This window comes from Cryptotermes secundus, unplaced genomic scaffold, assembly GCF_002891405.2.
Source record: "Cryptotermes secundus unplaced genomic scaffold, Csec_1.0 scaffold780, whole genome shotgun sequence".
NCBI classification, from domain to species: Eukaryota; Metazoa; Arthropoda; class Insecta; order Blattodea; family Kalotermitidae; genus Cryptotermes; species Cryptotermes secundus.
In genome coordinates this window covers 763,147-789,705 of record NW_019727405.1, presented here as the reverse complement: position 1 = coordinate 789,705, position 26,559 = coordinate 763,147, and the positions used below count along the sequence as shown (strand labels likewise).

The 26,559-nt window shown below is 41.9% G+C and overlaps 1 protein-coding gene across 2 annotated transcripts in view; it reads right to left on the bottom strand.

Annotated features, from left to right (window-relative positions):
• The window catches only part of LOC111864742 (furin-like protease 2), a 372,580-nt gene that overhangs the window by 36,609 nt on the left and 309,412 nt on the right, over positions 1-26,559 (bottom strand). For both annotated transcript variants that reach the window (XR_002842847.1, XM_023852235.1), the window contains exons 3-7: positions 18,135-18,294; positions 7,340-7,512; positions 5,000-5,130; positions 2,171-2,316; positions 1,365-1,529 (exon numbers count right to left, since the gene is read on the bottom strand). Coding sequence is in view for 1 of the 2 variants with exons in the window: in XM_023852235.1 (XP_023708003.1) it covers positions 1,365-1,529; positions 2,171-2,316; positions 5,000-5,130; positions 7,340-7,512; positions 18,135-18,294 (775 nt within the window). In the remaining variant the exon portion in view is untranslated. The remainder of the gene's footprint in view (positions 1-1,364; positions 1,530-2,170; positions 2,317-4,999; positions 5,131-7,339; positions 7,513-18,134; positions 18,295-26,559) is intronic.

Genomic DNA, 26,559 nt, shown 5'->3' with positions numbered 1-26,559 from the left:
TTCAATCCTTATAGGGTCATCCTCATGTGTTGTGATTTACATATTTTCATCACTGAATTGTAAAGCATGCATTCATATTTACATACATAGGCTTAAAATGACTACTTTCTATGTACATTTATATTCTAACTGATAGATACTAGCACAGACCATGCAGCAAAGCACACCACATAAACTATACTACACAGCAACAGTAATAATCGACATCCTCGTAATAAGAGAGAAGATAAACTCGTGCTCAAGAAAGTTCACACAAACGAATATAGACAATAATAGAAGAATAAGATGAAAAATGCGTGGCCTACAATAGCAACAGACACTAAGCTGAATACAGCATATAACACTTTTAAATTAATTTTAAAAATTAGTAAAATTAAACTAATTTTTAATTTTTAACTTTTATTTCAATATATATCTTGTATTTAAATCAACATCTAGCTGTTAGAATATAAATTTACATAGAAAGTAGTCATTTTAAGCCTGTGTGTGTAAGTATGTAGTATACATGCTTTACAATTCAGTAATGAAAATGTGTAAATCACAACACCTGAGGCTGACCCTATAGGGGTTGAAACATGTAATGGAACATAAGTTAATAAATTACTGTTGCATTGACGGAGGAATTTGTATTATTAGTTATACTCACGCAACAGGATGCAGCAGTAAAAATAAAAAATTACTTGTACATAGCTTTAACAGCAGTGGCTATTGCACACAGAACTGACATGAGTACAAAGTAAATATCTCTATCAGGTCTGTGGTAGGAAACTGGAAGCAGATAGCAAAGTTCGCTCTACTCATCAGAAGAACAAGGTGATGAAGCCTGGGAACCTTCTACAAAAACTATGCCTTTTTTCCCTCTCCACAGTACAGTTTCTCTCTTTCCCAGACTTTTGGCTTTCACCTACTCTTCTAATCTATTTTCTAACCCCTTCCCCCTCCATTTTCAGCCTACTTTCCTTTCTTGAAAAAGAAATAAAAGTAGGCTTATGAGATCATCTTGGTGTCTCTGTATCTATCTCTGTCTGTCCATCTGTCTGTGCATCCCCACTAATCCTTTGTTAGGAGGCTTATGAGATCACTCTGCTGTGTCCCCTCCCAAATTTTTTAGGAGTCTTATGGGATCACCTTTCTGGCTGTGTGCCCCCCCCCCCTAATTTTTTGGGCTTATGTGACTGCTTGCTATCTACACCTTCCAATCATTTCTAGGCAAAGGACCATCTGTCCCCACCCACAAATTTTTCTGTCTTCTGTGAGGTCCGTGTCATATTAAAGGAAAGTAAGTGATTAGTTCTTCCCAGAACTTCTTGTTTACATATCAGATCCTGAGTTATGAACCTTCTAAGTTAAAGAAACTACCTCACCTTTCCGTTTGACACCATTTAGAACCCATCCTGCCTCTTTCTCTAGTGGAGTAGAACGAGATGACAGAACAACCAGATACTGCATATCTCGCCATGTCAGTCCTGAATTTGCTTCCAGAGCCAGGGCTGAAATCCCAGCTGCCAGAGGTGCTGATGCAGATGTACCTTAAATGCAAATGGTATTTTCTAGATGTTGCAAACTTGGACTGCTTTTACTCTCTTTTCTTTTAAGATCTGAGATGTGATTGAACAATTCTGTGAGCTCATTTAAAGCTCTCTCTTAAGCCATGATAAAACTTACAGAACACTATTTTTTCATTGGGTGTTTGTGAATTTAAGGATTAATTTACAGCTCCATCTGTGAAAAAGATTTTAGTACTTGTTCCAACTGCCTCAATGTAACCTCCAAGTATCAAACACATTCCATACATGTGAATTACAAAAGTAAGTTACACTTCTTTGCCAGAGAAATTGTTACTTCCCTTGTTCATAACACGATATATAGCAGCTAACATTTTAAAGAAGGAATTAAAGTTACATAATTTCTAGAAGAAAGATTGGGAATGAGGGCTCAAATCACATTGAAAAACACTATCGTAGTACCTGTGAACTGCTATATCACAATGGCTATCATACATGTTGGCAAGAGTTTGGAGAAAAACACATAACATGCTTCAATGTTGTCTATCAGATTCACAGCAGAATATAGACAAAAGTGACAAGAAAGTTGCATTTTTATATGCTATATGTTAGATATAATGCTCTCTGGATAGCATTGAAAAGCATGGGGTGATATTTGGTCATACCTGTATGCTCAACAGTACAGATGTGATCTGGCCGCAGCTTGCCATCCATATCCACAGTGGCAACACTCTTATCATGTCCAGGAGTGCCAGAACTGTATGTGGTGGCCAGAGTTGAGGAGCATTCCTCCAGGTACCAGGGTTTGTATCTGCATATAAACATGCCAGTCAATATCATTCTCATCAGCCACAAATAAATGTACAAGGATATATGTCATCACATGAAAGTAACATGATATGATTTTAAATTCCGTGACTGGAAATTTTAATGTAGATCCTATTTCGGAGTAACAGAACCATGGACAAGTAGATACAGGCTGTATTGCTGAGGTTTTTGAGACCTTTGCTATCTCAGTCATTGCATTGTTTAAGATGGCAAAAGTAAGGGTCTTCAAAGGGCCGCACCATAGCTCAAGTCGTTAGTCGCTGGCTTCCCACCATGGTGGCCCGGGTTCTATCCCGGGTCTAGTCAAGTGGGATTTGTGGTGGACAAAGTGGCACTGGGGCAGGTTTTCTCTGAGTACTTTCATTTCGCCTGCCAATCATCATTCCACCAATTGCTCCACAATCACCATCATCTGGGGCTGGTACAATAGGCCAGAAGTGGCCACAGTACAAGGGACTTAGTCCCATCCCACTAGCAATAAGAAAAAGGGTCTACAAAACATTAGCAATACAGTCTAAACTTTAACTTTGCCTTGAAGATGGATACTATAAGAATATCCAACATGCTGGGTAACATACCTTATATCTACTCTGTGCCATCATCCAGAAACAGAGCTACATTAGCATCAAACCACTGTGAAGGCTTGAATTCATCTATTACTACTTTTATATAACTTTGTATGAGTATTCAAACCGCAAATGAGCTCAAGAAGGAATCAATATGTTAAATAGTATTCAAGGGCTGCAATTTCTACAACATTGTGGTTAAAAATCACACCAGCAAAGTGATATATCTTGGTGTGTAAAACCATACAATCAAAGAGTGAAAGGGGTGTAAAGATAAAACATCATGCATTGTAAATTTTAGCAGTAGATGGAGATCAGTAGTCAGTTTCATGCTATGGGTGCCCCCTGGGGAAATGACCTCCACTCCTCCTTGGATAGAAAGCTGTGTGGCCACCAGAGTTTGTCTAGTCTTTGTGGTGAAGAGAAAACACTTTATTCTTGAAAATTTTTACATGCCCATAGCACTGACTGCTCAGGCTATAGTTTTCTGGGTCATGACACCGTGCAGTCTTGTATCCATCTACAAGACTACATAGTGTCACATTCCAGAAGATCATGATCTAAGAAAAATTCTTTGTCTCTGATGGGAACTGAAGTCCAGTCACTTTATTGACTGAGTTCTACTGGATTGTTAGAAATCATTCACATTAGAGAGAGTTTTGAGTGAGGAAGATAGAAGTGGGAAGAAAAACCTAAATATCAAACCCATATTCTGTCTCACACTTTCAGCATGTGTGACTGATGCTTGTTCTGAACTACACAGACAGAAGACAGACAAGATATAGAACTAAAGGGACAGGTAAACATGACTATTATTTTGGGCAAAGTCCTAAATTTTTCAGTGTTTCAGAAACTGGATATCTTGTACATCAAGTGTAAGAAAGGAAAGGTTCCTACTCAGCTGTGCCCTGTAGAGAGCTAGTGGATGTTCAACTAAGCAGGAAGAAACCTTTCTTTCCTTATACCTGATGATGGCAACAGATCCAGTTTCTGAAACACTGTATCTGAAAAACCTTAGAACCATCAATGTTGAAAATAAGAGTCATGATTACTGTTGTGGGAGCCTCCCACAGTGAAGCAAGTGCTACCCAATCAGCATTCACCATGGCAGCTCCAATCGCCTACCAATAGTATTCCGCATACTGGATCACGTTAAACTTAGGAATCTTTCGGAACCCATTGAAAAATTTACAGATTGGGAGTGGTTTCAAAGCCTCGTGTCTGAGTTAATATCACCTAAACTAGAAATTAAGTCGGGGGTAGAAGCCGATAAAGCGGCACGCGACTTTGCAGCCTCTATTGCTTCGGCATATAGGTTCTTTACAAGTAAAGTTACACTTCCGGACATAAACAACGATCTTCCTGGTCTAGATCGTTTGATAAAATATAAACAGAGGCTACGAAAACTGTGGCAAGAAACCAGGGATTCAGCATGTAAAACAGCAGTTAATTGGGTCATGAAGTCAATCATGTGAATGACCTGTAAAAAGGCACTTAAATGGTGGGAAACAAAAAAGGTATCACTGAATTCACACCTCAGGGTATATGGCCCATTGCAAAATCCCTCTTAAAGAGGGATGGATGAAGGGCACCAACTGCTATTCATGGTTCATCACGCCTTAAATTTCATCCATCCGAGAAAGCCAACACAATTGCTCATTGTTTGGGAATTCAGTTCACACCACATGATTTGTGTGATGGAAGAGAGCTCAGGCTACCCTGCTATGAAGGGAGTTTTCGCTGGTATTCATCGGGCATGCTCTACTTCCCTACTCGTCTGTAATATTTATTTTAAAAGCAGTAAACGTCTGTTGTAGTTTTACGTGCTTGTCTCTCAGCGCCACTGGATTAGACATCCCACACTGTAATACACCAGCAGACAGCTTAATTGGATAAGAAGTGGAACTCTCCGTCTGCTCTGCTCATGTGGTTATTTATCAGTTTCTGTACGCTAACAAGTTTACCACACACTGGTGTTTTATTTATTTATCTTCTGTGTGTTCAAGGTTCCTTTTATGTAAATTGCTCCCATCCAGTTTTTAAAACATGAAGCTCATACAGTTTTAATTTTTCAGATTAAATTATGTGTCTCATACTTACCCTCCCTGCGTGGCACTGGATATGGACAGAGTAAAGATGCTGTTAGTGTAACCATCACAATTACAGGAATCCGTGTGCCGTCCACCATTGCCAGATGCCCACACAAATATTGAGCCCTTTCCTTTACGGCCCTGAAATATTAACAGAAGCAACTTATACATGTATACCTTTGACAGAAATTCCATTTATTATGAATTCAAGTAGATTTACATAAAGAAGAAATAAAGATATTCTAATCTGAGTCTTACAATTATTTTTCTCTTTACAAAACAGATAAAATGCTTGGATTTACTATCACTTTCATTGGAAGAACATTAATTTCTTCAGACAGCTTTTACTATTATAAGATGGAACTAGTTATAACCCACACCGTAACATGCTCTCACAGTGAAACCCCAGTGGGCCACAACATAAAAGAGACACACAGCACTTTTTGTTAGTTCTAATAAATCTGAATGTTCCATATCACATCTGAGACCTTCATAGTGGTGAAACCATGCAAGCCAGCTCAAGCCGTAATCCTTCCAGCTTGTGTTTGAGAGGTGGCTGGTTCAAATCTCTGCCAAGACACTGACTATCATGACTTACATTTTCATGGTTTTCATTCATCCCTCCAGTAAATTTGTGGGACAGTATGTTAAAATTAGGACATGACCACTTCCTTCCACATCCCTTGTAATTCATTTTGATCCAATCATTTGACATTATATCATGTCAATTACATATAGCATTGTTAAGCTACAAATATGCAACTAAATAAACAAAAATAAATGAAGATATGAGGAAATAAATAAAGGAAATATTAGCTTAGATTCATAATGTGATGTCCTGGGATATGATACCATGTAGTTTGGCAGGTGGTTACAAATGTTTCAGAGGAATGTACTATCTCCAGCTTCAAATAGAAATCACTTGTGACCCCAAAATGGTGACAGTATATTTATTATTAAAACATTACTAACCCCCAGGGCTGGAATCGGCAGTAGATGCCAGCAGATGCCATCTACAGAGTTCAGAGTATTTCATTTTCAGGAAGTAACTGTGATACCTCAGCATGTCAAAACTGTAGTTTCCAGTAACAATATACATGTACGAATGAGTTCACCAGCTTATACTGTAATAATTTCTTTTTATTATGGTGGCCATTCCCTGAGTTTTTTACTGATCAGGAGCATATACTCAGTAATGAGAAGACATTTTCACTCCTGCTACACCAGACTACAAGGTGTCATAACAAGAAGACCACAATATGAATATTCTGGCATATAAATAATGTATAAATAATGTATACACGTTATGAATTATGACATGTCTGCATAGCTCATTGCTCTCAAACCCAGAAGAGATTCAAGATAAGTTTATATTATAAACCTGTGGCAGATAGTTATTTTTGGTGCTGGAAAACATCACCAGGTTTGATGAATTTTATGAGCTACAAATCTTCATCAGTGCTTTCAGTAAGAGCTTGTGAAGGAAGAGTGTAAACCTACAGTAAAAAGTAAAGGTATCCCTGTAGCAGGCCATGGAGGCTCATAGGGTTCTGAGATGTTGAGGTTCCCACATTTTCTAGACAATTGGCTCATAGATGGTGGTAAGGCCATCAGCTCTACGCACTGGCTGCCCTTTACCCCCAAGAATATTCCAAGAATATTCCTGGTACTCATTTCTGTTAGAGGCTGAGTCGACCCCAGGGCCATAGTGCTGCTGAAAGGATTAGGTAAATTGCAAAAAACCCAATGACCTCTTTGGGACTTGAACCTGTGACCTCCTAGCTTGTAGCATAGTGCCTTAACCAAGTACACTACCACATGCCCCACTGTGTAAATCTATACGCTATTAAACACACATTTATTTGCATAACGGTTCAAGTCAAGTGAGTATGTGGCTTGTCAGTTTCATGTCATAAATACAATAAGATTATAACTGACCCCACAAGTTGACACACTTAGCATGAGAATACCCTGTTGTACAGGAGCTGTGCAAGAGCACAGCAAAAACTAAATGGCAACAATCTGGTGCAGCCTGATCTTATGGATGACATGATTCACAAGCCTTTTCCCCCCCCCCTTTTCCTCTCAACGAAAATAAATTATGCCAGCCTCCTGGAACACATGACAAAAATCAATTGATAGCATTATGTGCATGCTATACTACAGTATACATTATATTGCTTTAAAAATTATGAAACCGCTAATGGTCTCCATTACAATGTCTGGAAATTTCACACTATTTTTCATTAAATTTCGTGAAAGATGACTGCTTTAATGAGGGAAAGGGGGAGAGCAGAATTTCTTGTCTGGAGTTCAGGATTACACCATTCTTGAGATTAAACAGGCTTACGCTAGTGACTCCATAGATGAATGCTCTTCGGGCTAGAGGTCCTGGCCCGTCAACAGTCTTGCCATCATCCTCAGGTCCCCATGAAGCGCTATAGATATCAATATGTTCTGGGTTCAGACCGAGGGCTCTGGCTTCCACAGCATCATTCACTGTACCGTCCAACATGCGGACACCTAAACAGCGCAATGGAAAGTCCTAAGTGAGTAGAGTTTGATCTGGGAGTGAAGGTATGGGATGCTGACAGAGGTTATGTTGGGGGTTATAGCAGCAGCAGCGGTGATGACGGGAACAACAACAAGAATAATTATGTTAAATTATTTATTTTCATGTATTAACTCAGGAGCAACAGGAACCAATCACAAAGTTAGCATAATCAGGAAAATGGAATGTAAAGGACAACACACATGTGTAGGGGAAGTAGCATACAAATAAGACAATAGTGCAGGACAGTTATAACAGCAGTGAACGTAACACACTACTCTAACTACCCATTAAAAAATTCAGCTACAGATTAATATTAAACTAAAGATTGTCAACTATACTGCTGTTGTTACAGATTTCATTTGTGGGTAAGGCACGGCGAATGGAGGAGGGGGGGCATTTATAACGTGAAAACTAGGTACAGAAGTCCCTTATGTGTCTGGCTGATAGTAACAGCTTTTAAAGTTAGGGGCAAGTAATACAATTGTAATATAATAATAATTCAATTCAATTCGTGTTTATTTTTGTGCAAACTTAACAGCACAAAAGCCAATAACAAAGTTGGCACGAGTACATAGAAATACAGATATAACTAAAAAACAAAATAAAAATAAGACAGTTTATATAATGGCATTAAATTAATAATAATTCCAAGAAAAATTAAAGATAGCATTAACAGGTGAGAAAAATAAAATAAATACATTTCAAATGGTTATTCCATTAATTCAATTAAATTCGTGTTTATTTACATGCAAACTTAACAGCACAAAAGCCAATAACAAAGTTGGCATGAGTACATAGAAATACAGATATAACTAAAAACAAATACAAATATGACAGTCTATATAATGGCATTAAATTAATAATAATTCCAAGAAAAATTAAAGTTAGCATTTACATTGAGAAAAATAAAATAAGTACATTTTGAATGGTTATTCCATTATGTGGTGAGAAAGGACAATACATACATACACACATAGAAGTTAATAATAATAACCTAATTAATTCTTATTTATTCGTGTGGCAGCTCAACATCCTAATTCAATTCAATTCAATTCATGTTTATTTATGTATAACTTAACAGCACAGAGGCCAATTAAAAAGTTAGCATGAGTACATAGAATTACATAAAAATAATTAAAAAACAAATACAAAATTTGAGAGTATACATAAAGACAACAGATTAATAATAACTCCAGAAAAAAATTAAAGTTAACGTTAACAGGAACAACAACAACAACAACAACAACAACAACAACAACAACTGCAACAACAACAATAGCTCATTAAATTCCCATTTTTAAAGTGTTGAGCAACAATGAGGAGACTATAAGAGATAATCACAAAAACAAACAGGGGCAATAGAATTTAGACAAATATTAAGTATCATCAAGAAGAAGACAAATTATAAACAGCAGAAGTAGTACTGCTGATGGTAGTGCTAGTGGTCGTGGTAGTAGTTGTGGTAGTGGTCATGGTAGTAGTTGTGGTAGTGGTCGTGGTAGTAGTTGTGGTAGCAGCATCATTAGTGTCGCGTGACGGGTTTTCATGTTTCTTACTTATTTAAAGACACTCAGCATTATTAGGATTATCAACTGAAAGAAAATGAAATGGAGGCGACATGCGGTTCGAACACAACTGATGTGACATCATTCCAAATTTTAATGGGACAAAATGAAAAGAAGAGATCACTTGAGAAAGAGATATAGACGGGAGGGTGTGGACTGAATTTAGGTTCCGGTTCCTGGTTCTAATGAAGACGGCGAACACAGATTCAGTCCACAGTTGGGGCACTTTGCTCAACAGTCGTTCAGTCGGTTGGCGGTCGGCTTTTCATGACTTGGCGTCAACATAAACCGAGCCTGCAGCTTCAAAGCAGCCTTGCTTGATAAATGAGCTGTTCATTTCCGCCATTCGTTGCACGTTTGTTAGTGTAATTATTTTGCTGTGAGTATATGCTTATGCTGATCCGCGACAAGACAAAGCACTAAACAAGACGTATCTCTTATTGGGAATTATATTAGGAGGAAACCGTTTTGTGTCAAATGTTAAGTTCGTCGGCAGTCACGAACACATGTCAGTGGGGATACTGAAAAATCCACACGTTATCCGCCAATCCCGATACACGGCCCCAAAATTGGCGTGTACTGTTCCGTAAATGACAGAAGAATTATATTTCGCATTTTCGTTCACGAGACAGTAAATTCAAAAGGGTAGGCGAAGGAAATTTTGGAGACCGTATTCGAAGAAGGAACCAAAGCAAAGAAGGTACCATGACAATGATCCGACATACACTGCAGGTACTACTTTACGTGTTAACTGAACGCTGAATTAGGAGACCACCACAGCCGCCATCTTCCCTGGATCTGGATGTGTGTGGTTTTTATCTGTGGTGAAACTTGAAACAATATTTACAGAAACAACCAACGCGGAACATTATGCCAAAAGCACGGAGAGAGAACTTCGTATGTCAAAGAATGTGCCACGTCGATGTCGCAGAACACCGCTTTCAGCAGCTGCCGACATTTTTTCGAGCGCCTACGAAACTTCCATTTTGACACTTCGGTAGCGGAGGAAAACAAACATGGGGCAGAGTGTCGCGGTAACGAGGCTGTACGCAAAGGAGGAGGGGGGGTATTCTTGACTTGGTCTGAAGAGAACCTCTGCCCTGCGCAGTTAGTATAATGTTCTGAAGTCAGATAGAGAAACGGTATAATTAAATATTCTACATTTACTCAGAGTCGATACAAAATGGAGTGGACAACTTAACGCTCGGGCCACTTAACCCCCAAAAAAGACAAATAACCACTGGAAAGGAGGGTGCGTGATCCCCCCGGGGCGGTGTTGAAGCGGTAGAAAATAGAAACATCCCTACACCCGTCGGGAATCGAACACGTCATCCCTGTGCAACATTTCATGACGATATATGTGGGGGAGGGGGCGGAGGTAAGGTTCCAGTATTATTAACATTGGCTTCAGGAGCAGATATGTATATAATCAGCTTCATGCTCCGTTCGCTTTATCTCCGGAGAAAGCGATTGTATTGTCACGTTTTAGAGCGTGACTATAGACGGGGTTTGGACTGGTGAGTGGATTTATTGACCACTTACACACACGACAAGGCACTACAAGCAATCACAGCACCACCACTAATCTCTAAAATTCACAAATCACCACACCACCCGCTAAGCCTTTTTTCCAGCCTGCTGTGTTTTCTCGAGCCGTTTCCTGGCAACTGCTTCTAATAGTGGAGATTCTTCAGGTTCACGCGCTCAGATCCTCTTCACAGCTCCCAGTGGAGAAATCAACTGAAATAACTAAGTCAAAGTCAAGTCAAAGTCACATTGCCACTGACGGCCACTCAGTTAGTCAAATTAACAAAACTCCAAACCTCCCGGTTATAACATCTCGGCACGGCCCACATAGAAAACACAGTTCTATTGTTGTGTTCGTGTATGTTGATGGCGTTACCTGGTAAGGGCCGCTATTTACATAGTCATCGCTTAGCACGCTACCTGTCATCCCTTAGAGAGATTTATGATAACAAGTGTCATGTTCCATTTAACTGGAACCGGTGCAAAAATAATTAGCAATGCTTCCAGAGCATAAATTGATCTTATTTTTCAAACATAATCATTACCAGCTGACTCAAATCCAACCACCAGACAAGCAGTTTTGTGCTACACAAACCCGCTCGGTCAATTTACTATAGACGACCCATGTCCTTAAACAATACAAAATTTCCGATTTCGATCTGAGTTGAAATTTGAATAGGCACCGCATAAGAGTCTTATTTTCCAGCACAAGGGTCCCTTATGAAAACCAAATTTTTTCGAATGGTAAAGTAGGTTAAAGCAACAATCGACGAGCAGGCAGTGTCGCGGAGATTGGAAATCCTTTTCAAGTATTCGAATATGAAAATAGAAGAAAGGCTCTTCAATGCGACCGACCGTCGACCTGAAATCAATATTGGTTCGCGAGGAAGCAGGCCAGAAAAATTGTACCCTTTCTTTCCACTCCTAAACATCGACAGTCCAAAAGCGAAGATATGAAATATGTTTCGTGGTCAACTTCTAGAGTTTTTTTAAAAGAAATCAGCCCAAGGAAAAAGAGGTCTGAATGCGGCAATATGTCATGTTATTGATGCACGTTATCGAGGGAGCATCGTGCGTCTTTATGAGTGACAGTAACACAATTCAGTGTTTGTTTCGCAATGCTGAATCAGCTGCAGTTCTTCCACAACGAAGCTCGCTTAAATTAACCAATTATCTGTTGTGATAATGACATCTTATCTGGGTCTGTTTCATCGATCGTTTTCCTGGCTCTGTATTTTCGCTTCTGTTAAAGCCGACAGCTCCGTTTAAGGCCTCTACTGTATTCTCCCAACTAAAGACGAGTTACACCGCATAATGTTGGACTTGACCTGAGGACGATGACTATGAAGAGGACTGTCTTCTGGAATGTGACGTATTGTAGTCGAGTGGAAATTCGGCAGAACGTACCGCTTCCATCTTCAGGGTCGAACTAATCAAAGAGCAAGAAGCTAGCAACAAACTGATACTGAATTGGCGTGAAAGTGTAGCGGACTACACGGCGTCATATCCCGAAAGTACTCTTCGTAGATCAGATTAAATTAGATTAAATTCGTGTCCATTAGAGGGCCCCTTCATCGCGAATATCTAAATGGCCACGTAAGTTGAGGGGGGGGCAATCAAAATGTGCAAGGCCCTGTCAGTAAAAATAAATTTAGGTTACGTACTACGAGTCGGTATAGCGACGGGCTAGGGCCTTGACGGCCCGGGTTCGATTCCCGGGAGAGTGGGATTTTTCTCTTCTTCACAGCGTCCAGACCTACTCTGGGGCCTACCCAGCCTCCTCGCCAATGGGTACCGGGGCCTCTTTGCCCGGGATAAAGCTGCAAGGGCGTGAAGCTGATCACTCACTTCCATCTAGTGCCGAAGTCAAGAAAGGTGGACCTATACCTCCATTCCCCCCCCCCCGTCTTCATGGTATAGTGCTTAACTAATTAAGCACAGGGACAAATTTGCCTTTACCTATTTCTTGTAATAAATAAAATTATGCCGGTCACAATGGCCGCGCGGTATAAGGCATAAAACAATGAGATCGTGGGTTCCAGTCCCACTCGAAGCATCGTTGTCTATTTCCGTCATTTCTGTTGTTGTCTTGTCCAGTGCAGGTAGTGGCCTTGCGGTGGGCTCATCCACCGTCCTGTCCTTAAAATTCATAATTTCGAAATTAATTCTGAATGAGAACAGACGAGATGGCCTAACCCTTCAAAGGAAGAAGAAGAAGAAGAAGCACTAGCACTAAACATATAAACGATTTTTTGTGATTTCAGAGACGCAAAATCTCATGAAAATGTGTGGATTTTTGTTTCCTGGAGGTCCCGGGGCGACCACCCCGGACTCTCCCTCTAAAGTCTGGCCCTGACGATATATTGTGTATCCGCTTCTTGAAATTACCCTCCCCCCGGTAGTTCTACACTTCGAATGAAGCATGTTGAGTATGTTGCTAGTGGGGCCTTATAATTGCCACGCGGGCTCACGAAGTGAAGACGCAGTTGTAGGGAGGCACCACGCCATGAAGACATGGGGGAGTGGGTGTATAGCTCCACCATTCTTGACCCTGGCACTAGTTGGAGGTGAGTTGTCAGATTCACGCCCCGGCCGCTTTAACCCCAGAGAGAATGTCCCCGGTACCCATTAGATAGGCGGCATAGTAGACCCTACTGTCGGTCTGGACGCTGTGGAGTAGATAAAAAATCTCATGCACCTGCCGGGAATCGAACCCCGGCCGGCCAGGAGCACCAGTTGACAAAATATGAATTCATATAGAAAGTTACAGTCACACAGGAAGTGTGAAGCTGTTTAATCTTGCAATGGCATCTTTGGTAGGTGGGACTATTGACTGGCCCCGCTTTTAATAGGTGTAATTTCCAGTGACAATGGCCCATGAGCAGTCCTGTCAAATAGCAGAACTGTTCTCTTTGTCTGTAACAGTTCTCTTGTTCTTTAGTCAGCGAGTTCCTAGAGAGAATCTATTTCTCCAGTATGAAAGTAGCATAAAACCCGGTAAAGTTCCAAAGTAAAATTGTTAAAAAGAAACATCGTTAAAATACCCAGCCCCAATAGCTTCTACAGCTATGTGTACATGATGAAACTAAATTTGAAAGCATAGCGACTGGCACTACGAGATGTAGGTATTTAAAGCATTTCTGTTGGCAAAGGTGGGCACTAGTACAATACGCACTCTAGCGTGTCTTCCACTGCTGCCAACTTCTGGCAACTACTTTCTAACACATGTAACACCGACCAACGTTGCACAGGCGCCAAATTTTCTTACATGTATTCGGTTTATTGTCGATCGGGCCACTAATTATCCGGAGGTTCATCGTGGTTTTCCTCCTGTCGAGTAGTGCGACAGTACGTTGAAATAGGCCACGTTCGCATCCTGCCACGCCCTTTAGAATTCGGAGTTCATCATCTCACTACAGAGGTGTCCAAAAAATGAATACGAACTTCAACGTACAAAACATCTGCTTACATAATTTATTGGTATATCTTCGGTTCAACTCTGAAAATGTCTGTAAGTAACCTCTATTAAAGTGGGTTGTACCTACGCACATTTTCAGAGTTTAAGCGAGGATATACCAATAAATTATGTAAGTAGATATTTTGTACGTTGAAGTGTGTATTCATTCTTTTGGCTATATAGTCTGCGCCACCGACAGCGTCACTAAACAAACCATAAAGTGGAATAAATAAAACATACATCACAAACATACGTAAAGGCAGAACTACAGCACAGCAAGACAGCCTCTTACTGCAAGAGAAAGGACACGAAAGTTTCTTGCAATGCTTTATAACAATCTTTCTGGCTGGAATTTTGGACTTCGCCCACCGCCCCCGTTTCTTCAAGCTATTAGTCCATCCAAAGGGTCGAAGCGAAAAACTGATCGCTTACCTGCATCTAATACCGATTTTACGAATGTGTAGAGTTACATCTCCACTCCCCCATACGTCTTCATGTCGTTGTGCAGGGACAATATTACATTGTCTTACTGTAACTCTAGTCTTCAGTTTCTCAAAAATGACTGAACGAATATCTTTCAACAAATATTTTATAAGAGTGAATACCATAGTTCAACCAGAGAAAGGATTATGTAAGGACGGACAGACAGAAGGGTAGTGACGTAGGCCTTTGTCAAACTCTTTCTCTCTGCAAAGAATTCCTGTAGTGTCCAGCCTTCAGGCTGTTCTTCTTGCGTTAGTAAATAATATATACTCGTACAAGGCCCTAAGAACTTCAAACGTACGGGGAAAATCCTTTCCATATGATTTTTTTTTTCACTACGCAATTATATAAAATGCCAACAGGCATATAAAGCAATTTTTGTATAGGTCGAAATTTCCGATATATGGCACTTGTAAGGTTAAATATCATCTGAATAATCAGGTAATGAGAGCATCTGCTTTGGAAATTGAAAATAAATACCAATTAACAGAGAGATTCATTACTGATTAAACAGCTGTGCGCTGCAAAGCATTCACGCACCCGTGGATGCGACCTTGTCATGCCAATTACATAAAGAGCTATTTACTTACTAAAAGTGAATTGATGTAAAGTTAATAGGGGGGGAACAAGAGATAAACTAATTAATTAAGAGAATGCAAAACAGTATCCAGTTGGGTAAACACAGTGCGATACACAAGCACGCTCTCCAGTAAGTAATGACATCATCACAACAGTTCCACAACATATTTCTTTTAATAAAAAAAAGTAAAGCTATCCCTGTAACAGGCCGTGAAGGCCCATAGGGTTGTGAGACGTTGAGGGTCCCACATTATCTAGAAAATCGGCTCAATGATGGTGGTGAGGTTGTCAGCCTTACGCCTCGGCCGCGCTTTACTCCACAGGAAAATTATTTAATTAATTCCTGGTACTCATTTCTGTTAGAGGCTGAGTCGACCCCAGGGCCATAGTGCGGCTGGAAGGATTAGGTCAATTGAAAAAAATCCAGTGACCTCATCGGTACCTGAACCCGCTACCTTCCGGCTTGTAGCATAGTGCCTCAACCAATTACGCTATCGCGTGTTCTTTTAATACGTGTATTAACTGTTGTAGATCTGAAATAGGATGAAAGTATGTGGAGTGGATTCATCTGGCTCGAGATAAGGCAATACAGCTTCGGGTCCCACGAAGGGGATTTCTTCATGGAATTAGTTGCTGCGATTAATTCAAAATCTGGTGAAATATGACCGTGGCTCATATTACTAATATGCACTTAAGCTATACAGAGGACCGGAGAAGGGTTACAAACAGGCAAAGATCGAATTGGCTGAGATTCGTATTCCGAACGTCTCATATAAAAGTAAGGTAACGGTAAGGTTGTTCCTATGCTTGATTAATTAAGCACCACGCCGTCAAGACGTATGGGAGAGTGGAGGTACAGCTTGACCTTGGCAATAGGTGGAGGTGAGTGGCCATCTCCACCCCCAGCTGCTTTACTCCCGGGGAAAGAGACCCCGGTAACCATTTAAAATGGGGCTGCGTGAACCCCAGAGCCGGTCTGGACGCTGTGGAGTAGAGAAAAATATGTTGTTTCCTGCCGGGAATCGAACCCTGGCCGTCCAGTCCGTAGACCGTCGCTATATCAACTGAGCTAACCCGGCTCTTTAAGATTCATCTTACGTTTTTCTTTAATAAAACTGCGGTCAGAATTTTTAAAATATGATGTTTACTTCATCTTGCTACATTTTTTTTTTATCAGGAATGCAAATTGCGTTTCACTCTAAGCAAAAGTATCCCGTGGGATACGTGAAGACACTGCAAACAGCCGCACTGCGCACTCGGTATAAGGAGCGTCCACATTACTCGTGCTAATGTGACTCGCTATGCTCGCGAGTAATGTGGACGATATGACAAGTCACGAGACAAGCAAATTTTTAATTTTTAATTTAAAAACTATAGCCAATAAATTAAAATACGACTACAGCCTATACACACTACGAGTAAATATACGGATCCTCACGCGCCGAAGCCTGGCGAGCAACTGAAGTAGTGTGGACGAAGATTTACGGGCACAAGTAAAAGCCAGACGGGTCTCCCGACGAGCACGAGTAATGTGGACGCGCCTTTACTTTAGCCTAGATCAGGGTCAATGTACTCCCGTACATTTCTTGGTTCAAACAAGCAGGATGGATCTGCCGTGTGACATTCAGTTGGCTGCGATTTCGTTTGAGTCTGTACAAATCGCCTGCAAGACAGGTGCAACGCGCCGGCCAACTTCCGAATACGAGACCGTCAACAGCTAAATTCACATGTTTGATATGCTTTTTTTTTTCTACGGTCTAACGTTACAGGTTCAACATACTCGCCACATTTCACACGATTTCTTGTTCAAGATATTGTGATATGTGGGCGTTGCTAGGAAACGCACTGGTACACACGTTGCAACGGAGATACGATTCTTGGACACAAACCGTCGCTACGTGTTAAACGTGTCCATGGAGGTGGATTCCTAGAGACCAACTCAGGTACAAAGGTTTCCGTGTATACGAATAAGCAACAAACAGTTTCCATGGATACCGCTAGACTATATAAAGTAGCCGTTCAGATAAGAACGCATTCTGACCCCATGTGGAGGCGGGGTCGAATACCTCGACCGTAGCCCTGCGAGTCGTAGGAGGCCACGAAAAGGGAAGTCTCGAATCTGAGACAGTAAAATGGGACTCGGACCCGAGAATGACTGCGCTGGCGAGGAACCAGCATTACTTGTAAACGACAGACCCTTCCTCTCGTCAGAGAGAGCGCCGCATATCAACACACCCGCAACTGTCTGACAGTAATAGAAATCTGGTCGTAAGACCCAGATGGGTGCTTTATGTCAGGACAGACTGGCAGACTGACCGTCGGTCGTAACATAAGACTCAGACTGAGAACGCATTATGTCGTATACGAGGATTCGGTCGTGCGTGAGGAGTGATTCGTAAATCAGAAGCAAGTCAGTCACAGAAGAAGAGAATTCTAAAAGAAGGTATCAATAAATCTCAGCATCCATTCCAGAACCCTTTAACATTAGTCACTGCCACGGACACGAGACAATGTGGCAGCCCAAACCTGTTACAGTTCTCCGTGGACGCTATGGCCCTCTTTAGCCATTTCGGAAGGGTGACTGGTTTATTGGCGAGACCGATTTATTAGCATGTAATGACTTGTTTTTCGTATCTGGACAGGAAACAACTGCCCTGTTTTTGTTTACATGCAGTTGGGATGAACCGAAGGGGACAAGGCCACCACGGGAGGCAAGTCTGTAGGTTGTCGAAGATGTGAATAGTGGGTTTTTCCAGGGCCATCTCATTCGCTATTCGCCTTGTTGTGAGAGAGCAGATTAGACAAATGATTGAAGACAATATCGAAATTTCGGGGCTCACCGTTTATCAACCCTTTAACTGTCGTCTAGAAGGACGAGATGTTATGTAGAGCCCTATGCAAATGAACACACTCACATGAATTACAGTGTCCAACACGTTATCTGATATGAAGATGGAGAGACACGTGTGGCGAGCCTTACCTCCTATACTGGCATTGTAGGCGACTCCGACGCCGCAGTAACTGTTGAAAGCGACGGCTGCCACCTCGCCTGCACATCGGGTTCCGTGCTTGTTGTCCCCGTTGTCGCGCGGCATGGGGTCATCATCATTGTCATTGATGTCAGTACTGGCGTGCTGGTCCTGCAACAGACGGGTCCCCAGTCAGTGCGATCAGCGAGCGTCAGGGATGAACTGGAAAGGGCATCTTGGATTATTATAAGGAACTGAGAGCACCGGAGGAGCAGGAATAGCGCAGTCGGTATAGCCCCGGTAGGGTCAACAATTTCCCCTTGTCCACGTAGTCCAGACCGGCTCTGCTGCGCATCAGCCTCCTATCGAATGGGTACCGGGGGCTCTTTCAGGGGGGTGGGGGAAACGGCCTGGGTGTGAAGCTAACCACTCACCTCCAATTAATGTCAAGGTAAAGAAACTGTGGACCTTTACATCCATTCCCCCATACGTCTCCATGGCGCAGTGCTTAATTAGTTAGGTACAGGGGCAACTTTGCCTTTTACTGCCAGTACTGGCCTGGGCAGACTGACAAAACAAAACAATCCTGAGGAAGGACAATCTGTCATCAGGACGAGATCAGAACTTGGGACCTTTCGAATAAGAGTGGTTGTGATCAGGCGGTTAGACGCCAGCTTCCCACCGCGGTGGCTCGAGTTCGATACCAAGTCAGGCCATGAGGAATGGAGCGAGTACTTCGGTTTACTCCTCCGTTTGTCATTCTGCAATGTGCTCCAGACTCAAAAATCATCCTATCATCGACGCTATATAGCCTCGATACAGGCAGCGTCGTTAAATAAGCAACTTAAAGAAACCGGAGTGTTAGCCATCACACCGTGATTCTCGGTTCGATATCTGGACGCATGCGCAAGCTCGCACACAGAGGCTGACGAATGTTGGCTCATTTCACCTGTCAGACGAAAACTTTAGTCACAATACACTCCTCCAGAAGAGAAACGGCGCAATTGCTCCACGCCACCCCACATAACATAAAACATATGTGAAATAATGTTCCTTATGTACACAAGATAAGTCTTCTTGTTCAATCTTACCGTTCGACATCTGCTGAGAAATAAAAATACTGGCGCGTAACTTCTTCATGTGCGACTGACTCAAGCGAACAGGAACGCAATGGGTCCGACCACTAAAGCAAGTTTCTGACATGCGACTGACCGTGCATACATCACTGCGGAATCGAAATAGATTTGTATTTGGTAGCCCACTGTTGGCCACTCATTACACGAAAGCAAAGGGCTGGAATATTAATGAGAACATTAATGAGTACTCTCTTCAAGGAGTGCGTCCTCTTGTGTTATCACTGTCTACATATATTACGTATATTGGTTTTCACCGTCGACATAACAGATTTACCAAACAGCGTAGAGTTTATGGTTGATCTGTTGTGTCGCCGGTGTAAACCAATATACACGTATATACGTGGTAGAGTCATTAAGTTCGTGGACTGTGGTTTTATCGCATCATATTACAAAGTATTCACATACACTTACGCAGATCCGCATGGGCCCTCAAAACAGTTGCCGTTGGCCGCTATGCAAGTCTGCCAACGTTGATATAGCTGTCGAAAACACTGCCGAAACATACTGGCAGGAAATTCCTGTACGACGCTTTGCGGCCATTCCACGAACTTATTGACTGTGGCAGTATAGATATTGCCGGTCACGGTAGCCGAGCGGTCTAAGGCATGCACTGTCTTCGCTCGCTCGGAAGCCGGGATCGTGGGTTCGAATCCCACTCAGGGCATGGATGTTTGTGTGCGTTTTTCTGTGTTTGTCTACAGGTAGAGGCCTTGCGACGAGCTCATCACTCGCCCAAGGAGTCCTACCGAATGCGTAAGATCTAGTAAACCGAAGTGAAACAGAGAGTTTCATGGAGGTAGGCCTAGGCCCAAATTGGGGATTTAGTGCCACAGAAGAAGAAGTATAGATATTAATGAGTGTACCTACATTAAACAGTTTTCCTATTAATCGGCCTTGATATGTATTTACATGTATATATACAATATATACGCCCTATTTGCGAATGTATATATGTAACGTCTAGACTCTATGTAGTAATTCAGATGCTGTAATCTTCAAGTCTACATTATCATTCTGGGAAACACTGGATTTAGCATCTATAGATATGTGGTTGTATACGAGGTTTAGGATTTTACTGCCAAACGTTATCTGTTTGGACAAAGATCAATTTCAGCCAAATGAAAGTGCGTCAGGAAGAAGCAGTTGTGACCTATTTCAAAGTAACACACTGAAATTTTCTTTTATGAAAATGGGGGAGGGGGGGCAGCTGAGGTTGGCTCTTGCTATCGTACCGTTGCGAGCCGTCAGGAAGAAACACAATTGCACGGTTACGTTTACAGGACCACTTCACAGACTAGGTTGCACACTTAATACAAACGTCGGGATCAGCGTCCACTTCTAAACGAATTAATAATAAATTGGTGTGTTGTTTGTACAACTGGCCGCCTGTCACTTCTCACACCCTCGAACCCACCCCCTTATCTGAAATTTTTCGTCTGCGCATTCAAGCTTACTCTTGGCCTTGTTCGAAGTTACGTGACACTTGCTTTACCTGCTGTGTGTTTGTCTTCCTTCTGCGCAATCTTAGGTTCTACCTAATTTTATCTTTTTTTTTTTTTTCAGTGGACGAAGAATGATCTTGTTGCCGTTACTATTATTATTAATAACGGAGCGTCTGTAACGCAGTTTCTAGCGGTAATTTTCTTTAATCCTCGCGGCAAATTACTCAGTGATTCTATTGTCCTCAATGTAACACGATACGGGTTAATTTTGAGATATGTTTATACGAGGATTGCATTAATGTTTGGTCATGTATATATCGCAAAGGTAAAAATGGCAATCTTTTCCCTGTCTTACTTAATTACGCCCTGGTCGTGAAGACGTATGGGGGGCGTATATCGTTTCAGGCATCCTTAACCTCAGAACTACGTGACGAAACCTTTAGAACTGTACTGACATGCAAAGGTAAAGTTGTTCATGTGCTTAACTAATTAAGCACTACGCCATGAAGATGTATGTGGGGAGTGGATATATAGATCCACGTTTTCTTAACCTCGGCAATAGTTGAAATGGAGTGGTAAGCTTCAAGCCCCAGCTGCCTTATCCCCTGGCAGAAAGTCACAATGCAATTTTATACATTCATGACTCGTATTCCGTAGGTTCTATTATTCTTTAGTCCAGACAGACAGATAATATCTTAAAACTGGCAGTTACCGCTGGCAATGATCTTTCAAACTATCTTAGGATAATGAAGAAAATTATTAATTAAAATTAACATTTTTTATTATGTTTTTTTTTCAAATTTTAAATTGCATTCACTTTAATTACGAACAATGTGACATTCTATAATTGCGTGTCACAGTATTATACATTTTTAATAAACCTTCCTTGGGAAATTTTCCACACTGCACACTTGACAAGCAACAGGCATGCCAGGAAAGACAAACATATGACATAGGCAGAGGAATTACGAGTATATTGACTTAATTTAAAACATTATAAATATAGTTCACTTGCGGGCTAAAACCACGGATGTTTTTATAAGTATGAAAGACGCGGATCGCAGTAGCCCGGAAGGCACTGAAGTTCCCCCTAATTTCAGTTCACGTGATAATGGCCGAGTACTCCGAAACATACAGAGCAGTGACGAATTGTTATCTTGATATTGTTGCATGGTGGACGGTAAACAGGATTGTAAAATAAATCCTGGTCTCAGGTGTTTATATAGCTGTAGTTACACTGATAGGGGTTGTTCAGTGATCGAGGTTAGCTCTTTCTAGGTGACCCAACAAAGCAGGTCCTCACCTGAGGACGGAAACATCCAGTTTCCGAAACGCTGTGTTCTCTAGATTTTAGAATACCGGATGATGGAGAAAGTCCGAAAACCCAGTAATTCAAATTTATTTTTCAGTGTTCTCTTAATCCACACGCCATAGTCCCACACTGTATGTGTTATGCTTAGTATGGCCTCATTATAATACGAGTATACGTCACAACACGGATAATTCTAAAGGGATTCCTGTCCTACCCATTTCGCTGTCTGACAGGATTGTTTCCATCTTATACCATCAGCTCAAATTATTCTTCCAAGCATTATTCCAAAATTATGATTCTTCGAAAGTTCCTTTCTCTTTTATGAATCATATGCAAAAAGTACGCCCGCGGATTCCAACTGTGTTTCGGGGGGGAGAAGGGACGATTTCCTTGGCTTGCTTGGGCGGAGGCCGTTCTCCTCGCTCGTGCAGTTGGGATGGAACCCCGGTCTGGTTAGTGAGCTGGTCCCGTGTCGCGGATTGGTGTTGCGCTCCGTCACGGCTGGCTTGTCCGGCCGGTGTGCCGGTGGTATTAGCTCGCTTTCTCGTGTCGGGCCGGTGGGAGAGGCTGGAGAAAATCTCTAGCTTCTTTCGAACCCGCTGGAGGGTGCGGCTTCCATATAGGAGTGGTTGGTCCTGCCCTTGGCGGGCAGGTAGTTCCGTCGGCGCCAGAGTCGAGGGCGTTATCGATGCTTCCAGCTGGATCTACCAGGAGGGCAGCTAAAAGAGGGAGGGAGTGTCGCCGCCTTGGGGCGCCGCGTCAGGCTCCGTGGCGCTAGCGTCATCTCCGTCGGGTTCGGAATTGTGAGCCATGTCGTCATCGGACGGACGTTAAAAGTTGGGCTCCGTCGCGACGGTGTGAGCGGGCAGGGTGGCTCCTGCGTGGGTGTCATGTGTACTGCGTACTGGGGGTCGTGAGTCACGCTGGAACAGGGCAGGAGGGGGGAGGACAGTCTGAACCGTCCGTATTTCCCCACGCGCTGCCTTCCCATTGACTTACCGCGACGTGGTTGCAGGGCATATGTGCCTCTTTGATCCGAATGCGAATGACAGACTTCCAGCAAGGGCAGTCGGGAACAGCTGCGAAGAGGGTCATCTGGAAGTGACGACAGCTATTACAATCTGAACAGACTGTAGTGACAAGCATCCTCCTAAGAGGAGGTCCACTGCTTCTGGGTATGGACGTCTGTGTGACAGTTACCTCCAGGGAGAAGCGACACGCTTTGTTTTTTCAATTATCTGAGATATGCATACTGCATATATAGTACAGATAAGCTCAGTGCGTCCCTTCTGTTTTACTCCAGCATTGTATATACCGACCCTTTCAATCGCATGGAAATAGATCGCGGCCATGTTCACAACGTGAATGACGACATGACATATGTTCCTCGCGTTATGAAAGTCGACCACATCACTAAATCCAGACTTTTTTAGTGGAGGGCATGCTTTCCCATCCCCTATTCCACCCGTAGACGAACTTTATTACTCATCTGTTAGCTGTACGGCGGGGCAAGATAAGCCGTGAACACGGATATAAAATATAGCCCAAACTGTTACCGGCCACAGTGCGTTACCATCTGTCGCCAATGTGTAATTCCCACTGACAAATTCGACAACAATTGTCGTGGCGAACTGTGCAGGGTTTATTTGTTGCAGAGCACCCAATAACATAAATATATCGCAATTTGTATGACCCGTGGAGAATGCCAACTGATTAACTCGTGTCAGTCCACAGGGACGACCAGAAATTTGCGGCATATATTTATACCACACCATACTGCAGACTTGCCGTTCACGGTAGCCGAGCGGTCTAAGACATGTACTGTCTTCGCTCGCTTGGAAACCAGGATCGTGGGTTCGAATACCACTCAGGGCATGGATGTTTAGTTTGTGTGTGTGCGTTTTTCTGTGTTTGTGTACAGGTAGAGGCCTTGCGACTAGCTGATCACCCGATCAAGGAGTCCTACCGAATGTGTAAGATCTAGAAAAACCGAAGTGAACAGAGAAGTTCATGGAGGTAGGCCTAGGCCCACTGGGGCTGTAGTGCCAAAGAAAAAAAAATACTGCAGACTTATTGCATTTTAAGTTAAACGCATGTTAAATGGGGTCGAGTATACAGAACGCATAGCATGCAGTTACGAAATTTCTGGGGACAGAGTCCGTCTTTCGAAGCTGGTAAGCACTGAACTGGCCAAGAAATTATTCACTGTTAATAGATGTCGTAGGCTAATTACCGTGTTTACAAGAGATGGTCACTGGACCCTACCAGAACCACTTGAATTCAATCTTTACTTTCGCTGAATCTTAACGATTTAAAGACGTGGTACTTAGACAGAGGGATAAATTTGCGTTTCTACTGCAAGATACAAAAAATATTTTAAAATTATCGAATAATGGTCATCGCCTTCTTATAACTCTGGGTAATTTTCTCATTTTCAATGCGCTATACACTTGTAGATGGACAAGAAGGAATTATATCAGTTATTTTGTTCACTGCTGCAAGAAAGTGGGTTTATATTAAACGCTTTTCAATACACAACGATTGAATCCCCAGATCTCCTCCTGACACCGTCTATACGGTGCCCACATTATATGAAATAGAGTCTAAGTATGCCCTGCACCTAATCTTTGTTTAGGATCTAAGTTTTTACGATACTGTATTTAAGCATTCTGCCGCATCACTTTAGTCACTAGATATACACAGATACAATAAGTATTGAGCTCATTTTCACCGGTCACTGGTTGAATCACCATTTGTTCATTCTTTCGGGTGCACAGGGCCATCGTCAGACACATGGTGTGCTCCATCTATGTTGTTACTCTGTATAAGGCCCTGGGTGCTGTAAGTCTAAAAAGTTTATTGTTTAAACCAATTTCTGGCGCCTGTCAAATTTAACGGGTAAAATAATTTTAAAACTTCCAAAAATGATGAAAAAAACTGTATGCGCGCTGCGACACTCCTTTTCTGTTCTGGGTTCTGTTTTTCGCAGAGATGTGTGTTTCGTGGATGGACAAAGTTGAGGGATATTCAGCACACTGAAACTTGTCGAGAAACTGTTACTCTGGTTCGCGCACGCGCATGAGTATTTTCCATAGAAGATAGCCACAAATCTAGATTATTTAACAAATGAAATTCCTTGTTTAATTACGAATGAGTCTAACCGTTTTTTCCACCATGGTACTTAAAAATTTGAAATGGCGTAGACACACTTGATGAAAGTGATAAGATTGAACCAAAGACTGGTGCAGGGGCAGCCAAGGCTTTATTTTGTGTATATGTGGTAGTTATTAACTGTTATGTTCGTTCATTCATTCATTCATTCATTCATTCATCAGTAATCTGTCAAGACGACAGGTCCACAGTCTCTTCCAAAACAGTTCCTCCACTTGATGCGATCTAGAGCTCTCTGCTTCAAATGAAAATATCCTCTTCTGTCCCCAAGGTCATCCAGCATCTTCTTACGTCTTATTCCTCGTCTTCTTGTCACTTCTATCCGCCCCTCTATCTTTCCTTCTATAGCTTCTTTTAGAAGGCAGTTACTGCGTAAGATATGACCAATCCAATTAGACTTCCGTTTTCTTATTTCGTGTAGGATATTCCTCTGCTCACAGACTCTAAATCACACTTCTACTGGTTATGTACCTGTCAATAATTATTGAAATTATGGGCGGCAAGGGATCAGTCACGCTATAGCAACACTGATGTCACGTGACGATAAGAATGTGGCTACTTAGGCCACGAGTTGTATGCAGAATGTTATCACTTCAAGCGATGCAATTAGCGAAGATGAAACAATATCTGGTCCCACTGACACTCTGCATCTCAATAGGAAAGTTTATTCGCACTAATATCCCATTTAGCGTTTAGTAAGAAGGGCTCGGGTGAAATGTTCCCAGTTTCCTATGACTACAGCATGCATACACTCCCTACATTTCTTACCGGTACTGAAGGCTTAAGACTGGTTCTTGGAGCCGACAGTGAAAATTACAAGTACGGTGGCCAGGCCTACGGTCAGAAAGAACGAGATCTCATTGAAGTAAAGGCGTTTAGTCAACTTATGCCCTTTGAACTGAAATTGTTACTTGCTTGTAAACCGTTATTAGAGACAGTCAAAGCTTAATTTATGTACGCAACTCACTGATTTAGTCCGACTTTTCTGTAGTTTCATATCTTTATGATTTGTATGCTGAGATTCGCACAGTAACAAATAAATACTTTGCGTATAATATTTTTCATAGTACAGGAGGAAGTGAATTCAAAGAACGAAGAACAGACGCTCGGAGGAGACGCTTGACTTTTGCATTTAATCCTTCAGTGGTAATGACATATTATTATTATTACTATTATTATTATTATTATTATTATTAGTAGTAGTAGTAGTAGTAGTAGTAGTAGTAGTAGGCAGGTCATGTAGCACGAATGGGGGAGACGAGGAATGTGTATAGGATATTGGTGGGAAAGCCAGAAGGAAAGAGACCACTGGAAAGACCAAGGCGTGGGTGGGTGAATAGTATTAGAATGGATCTTAGAGAGAAAGGATAGAATG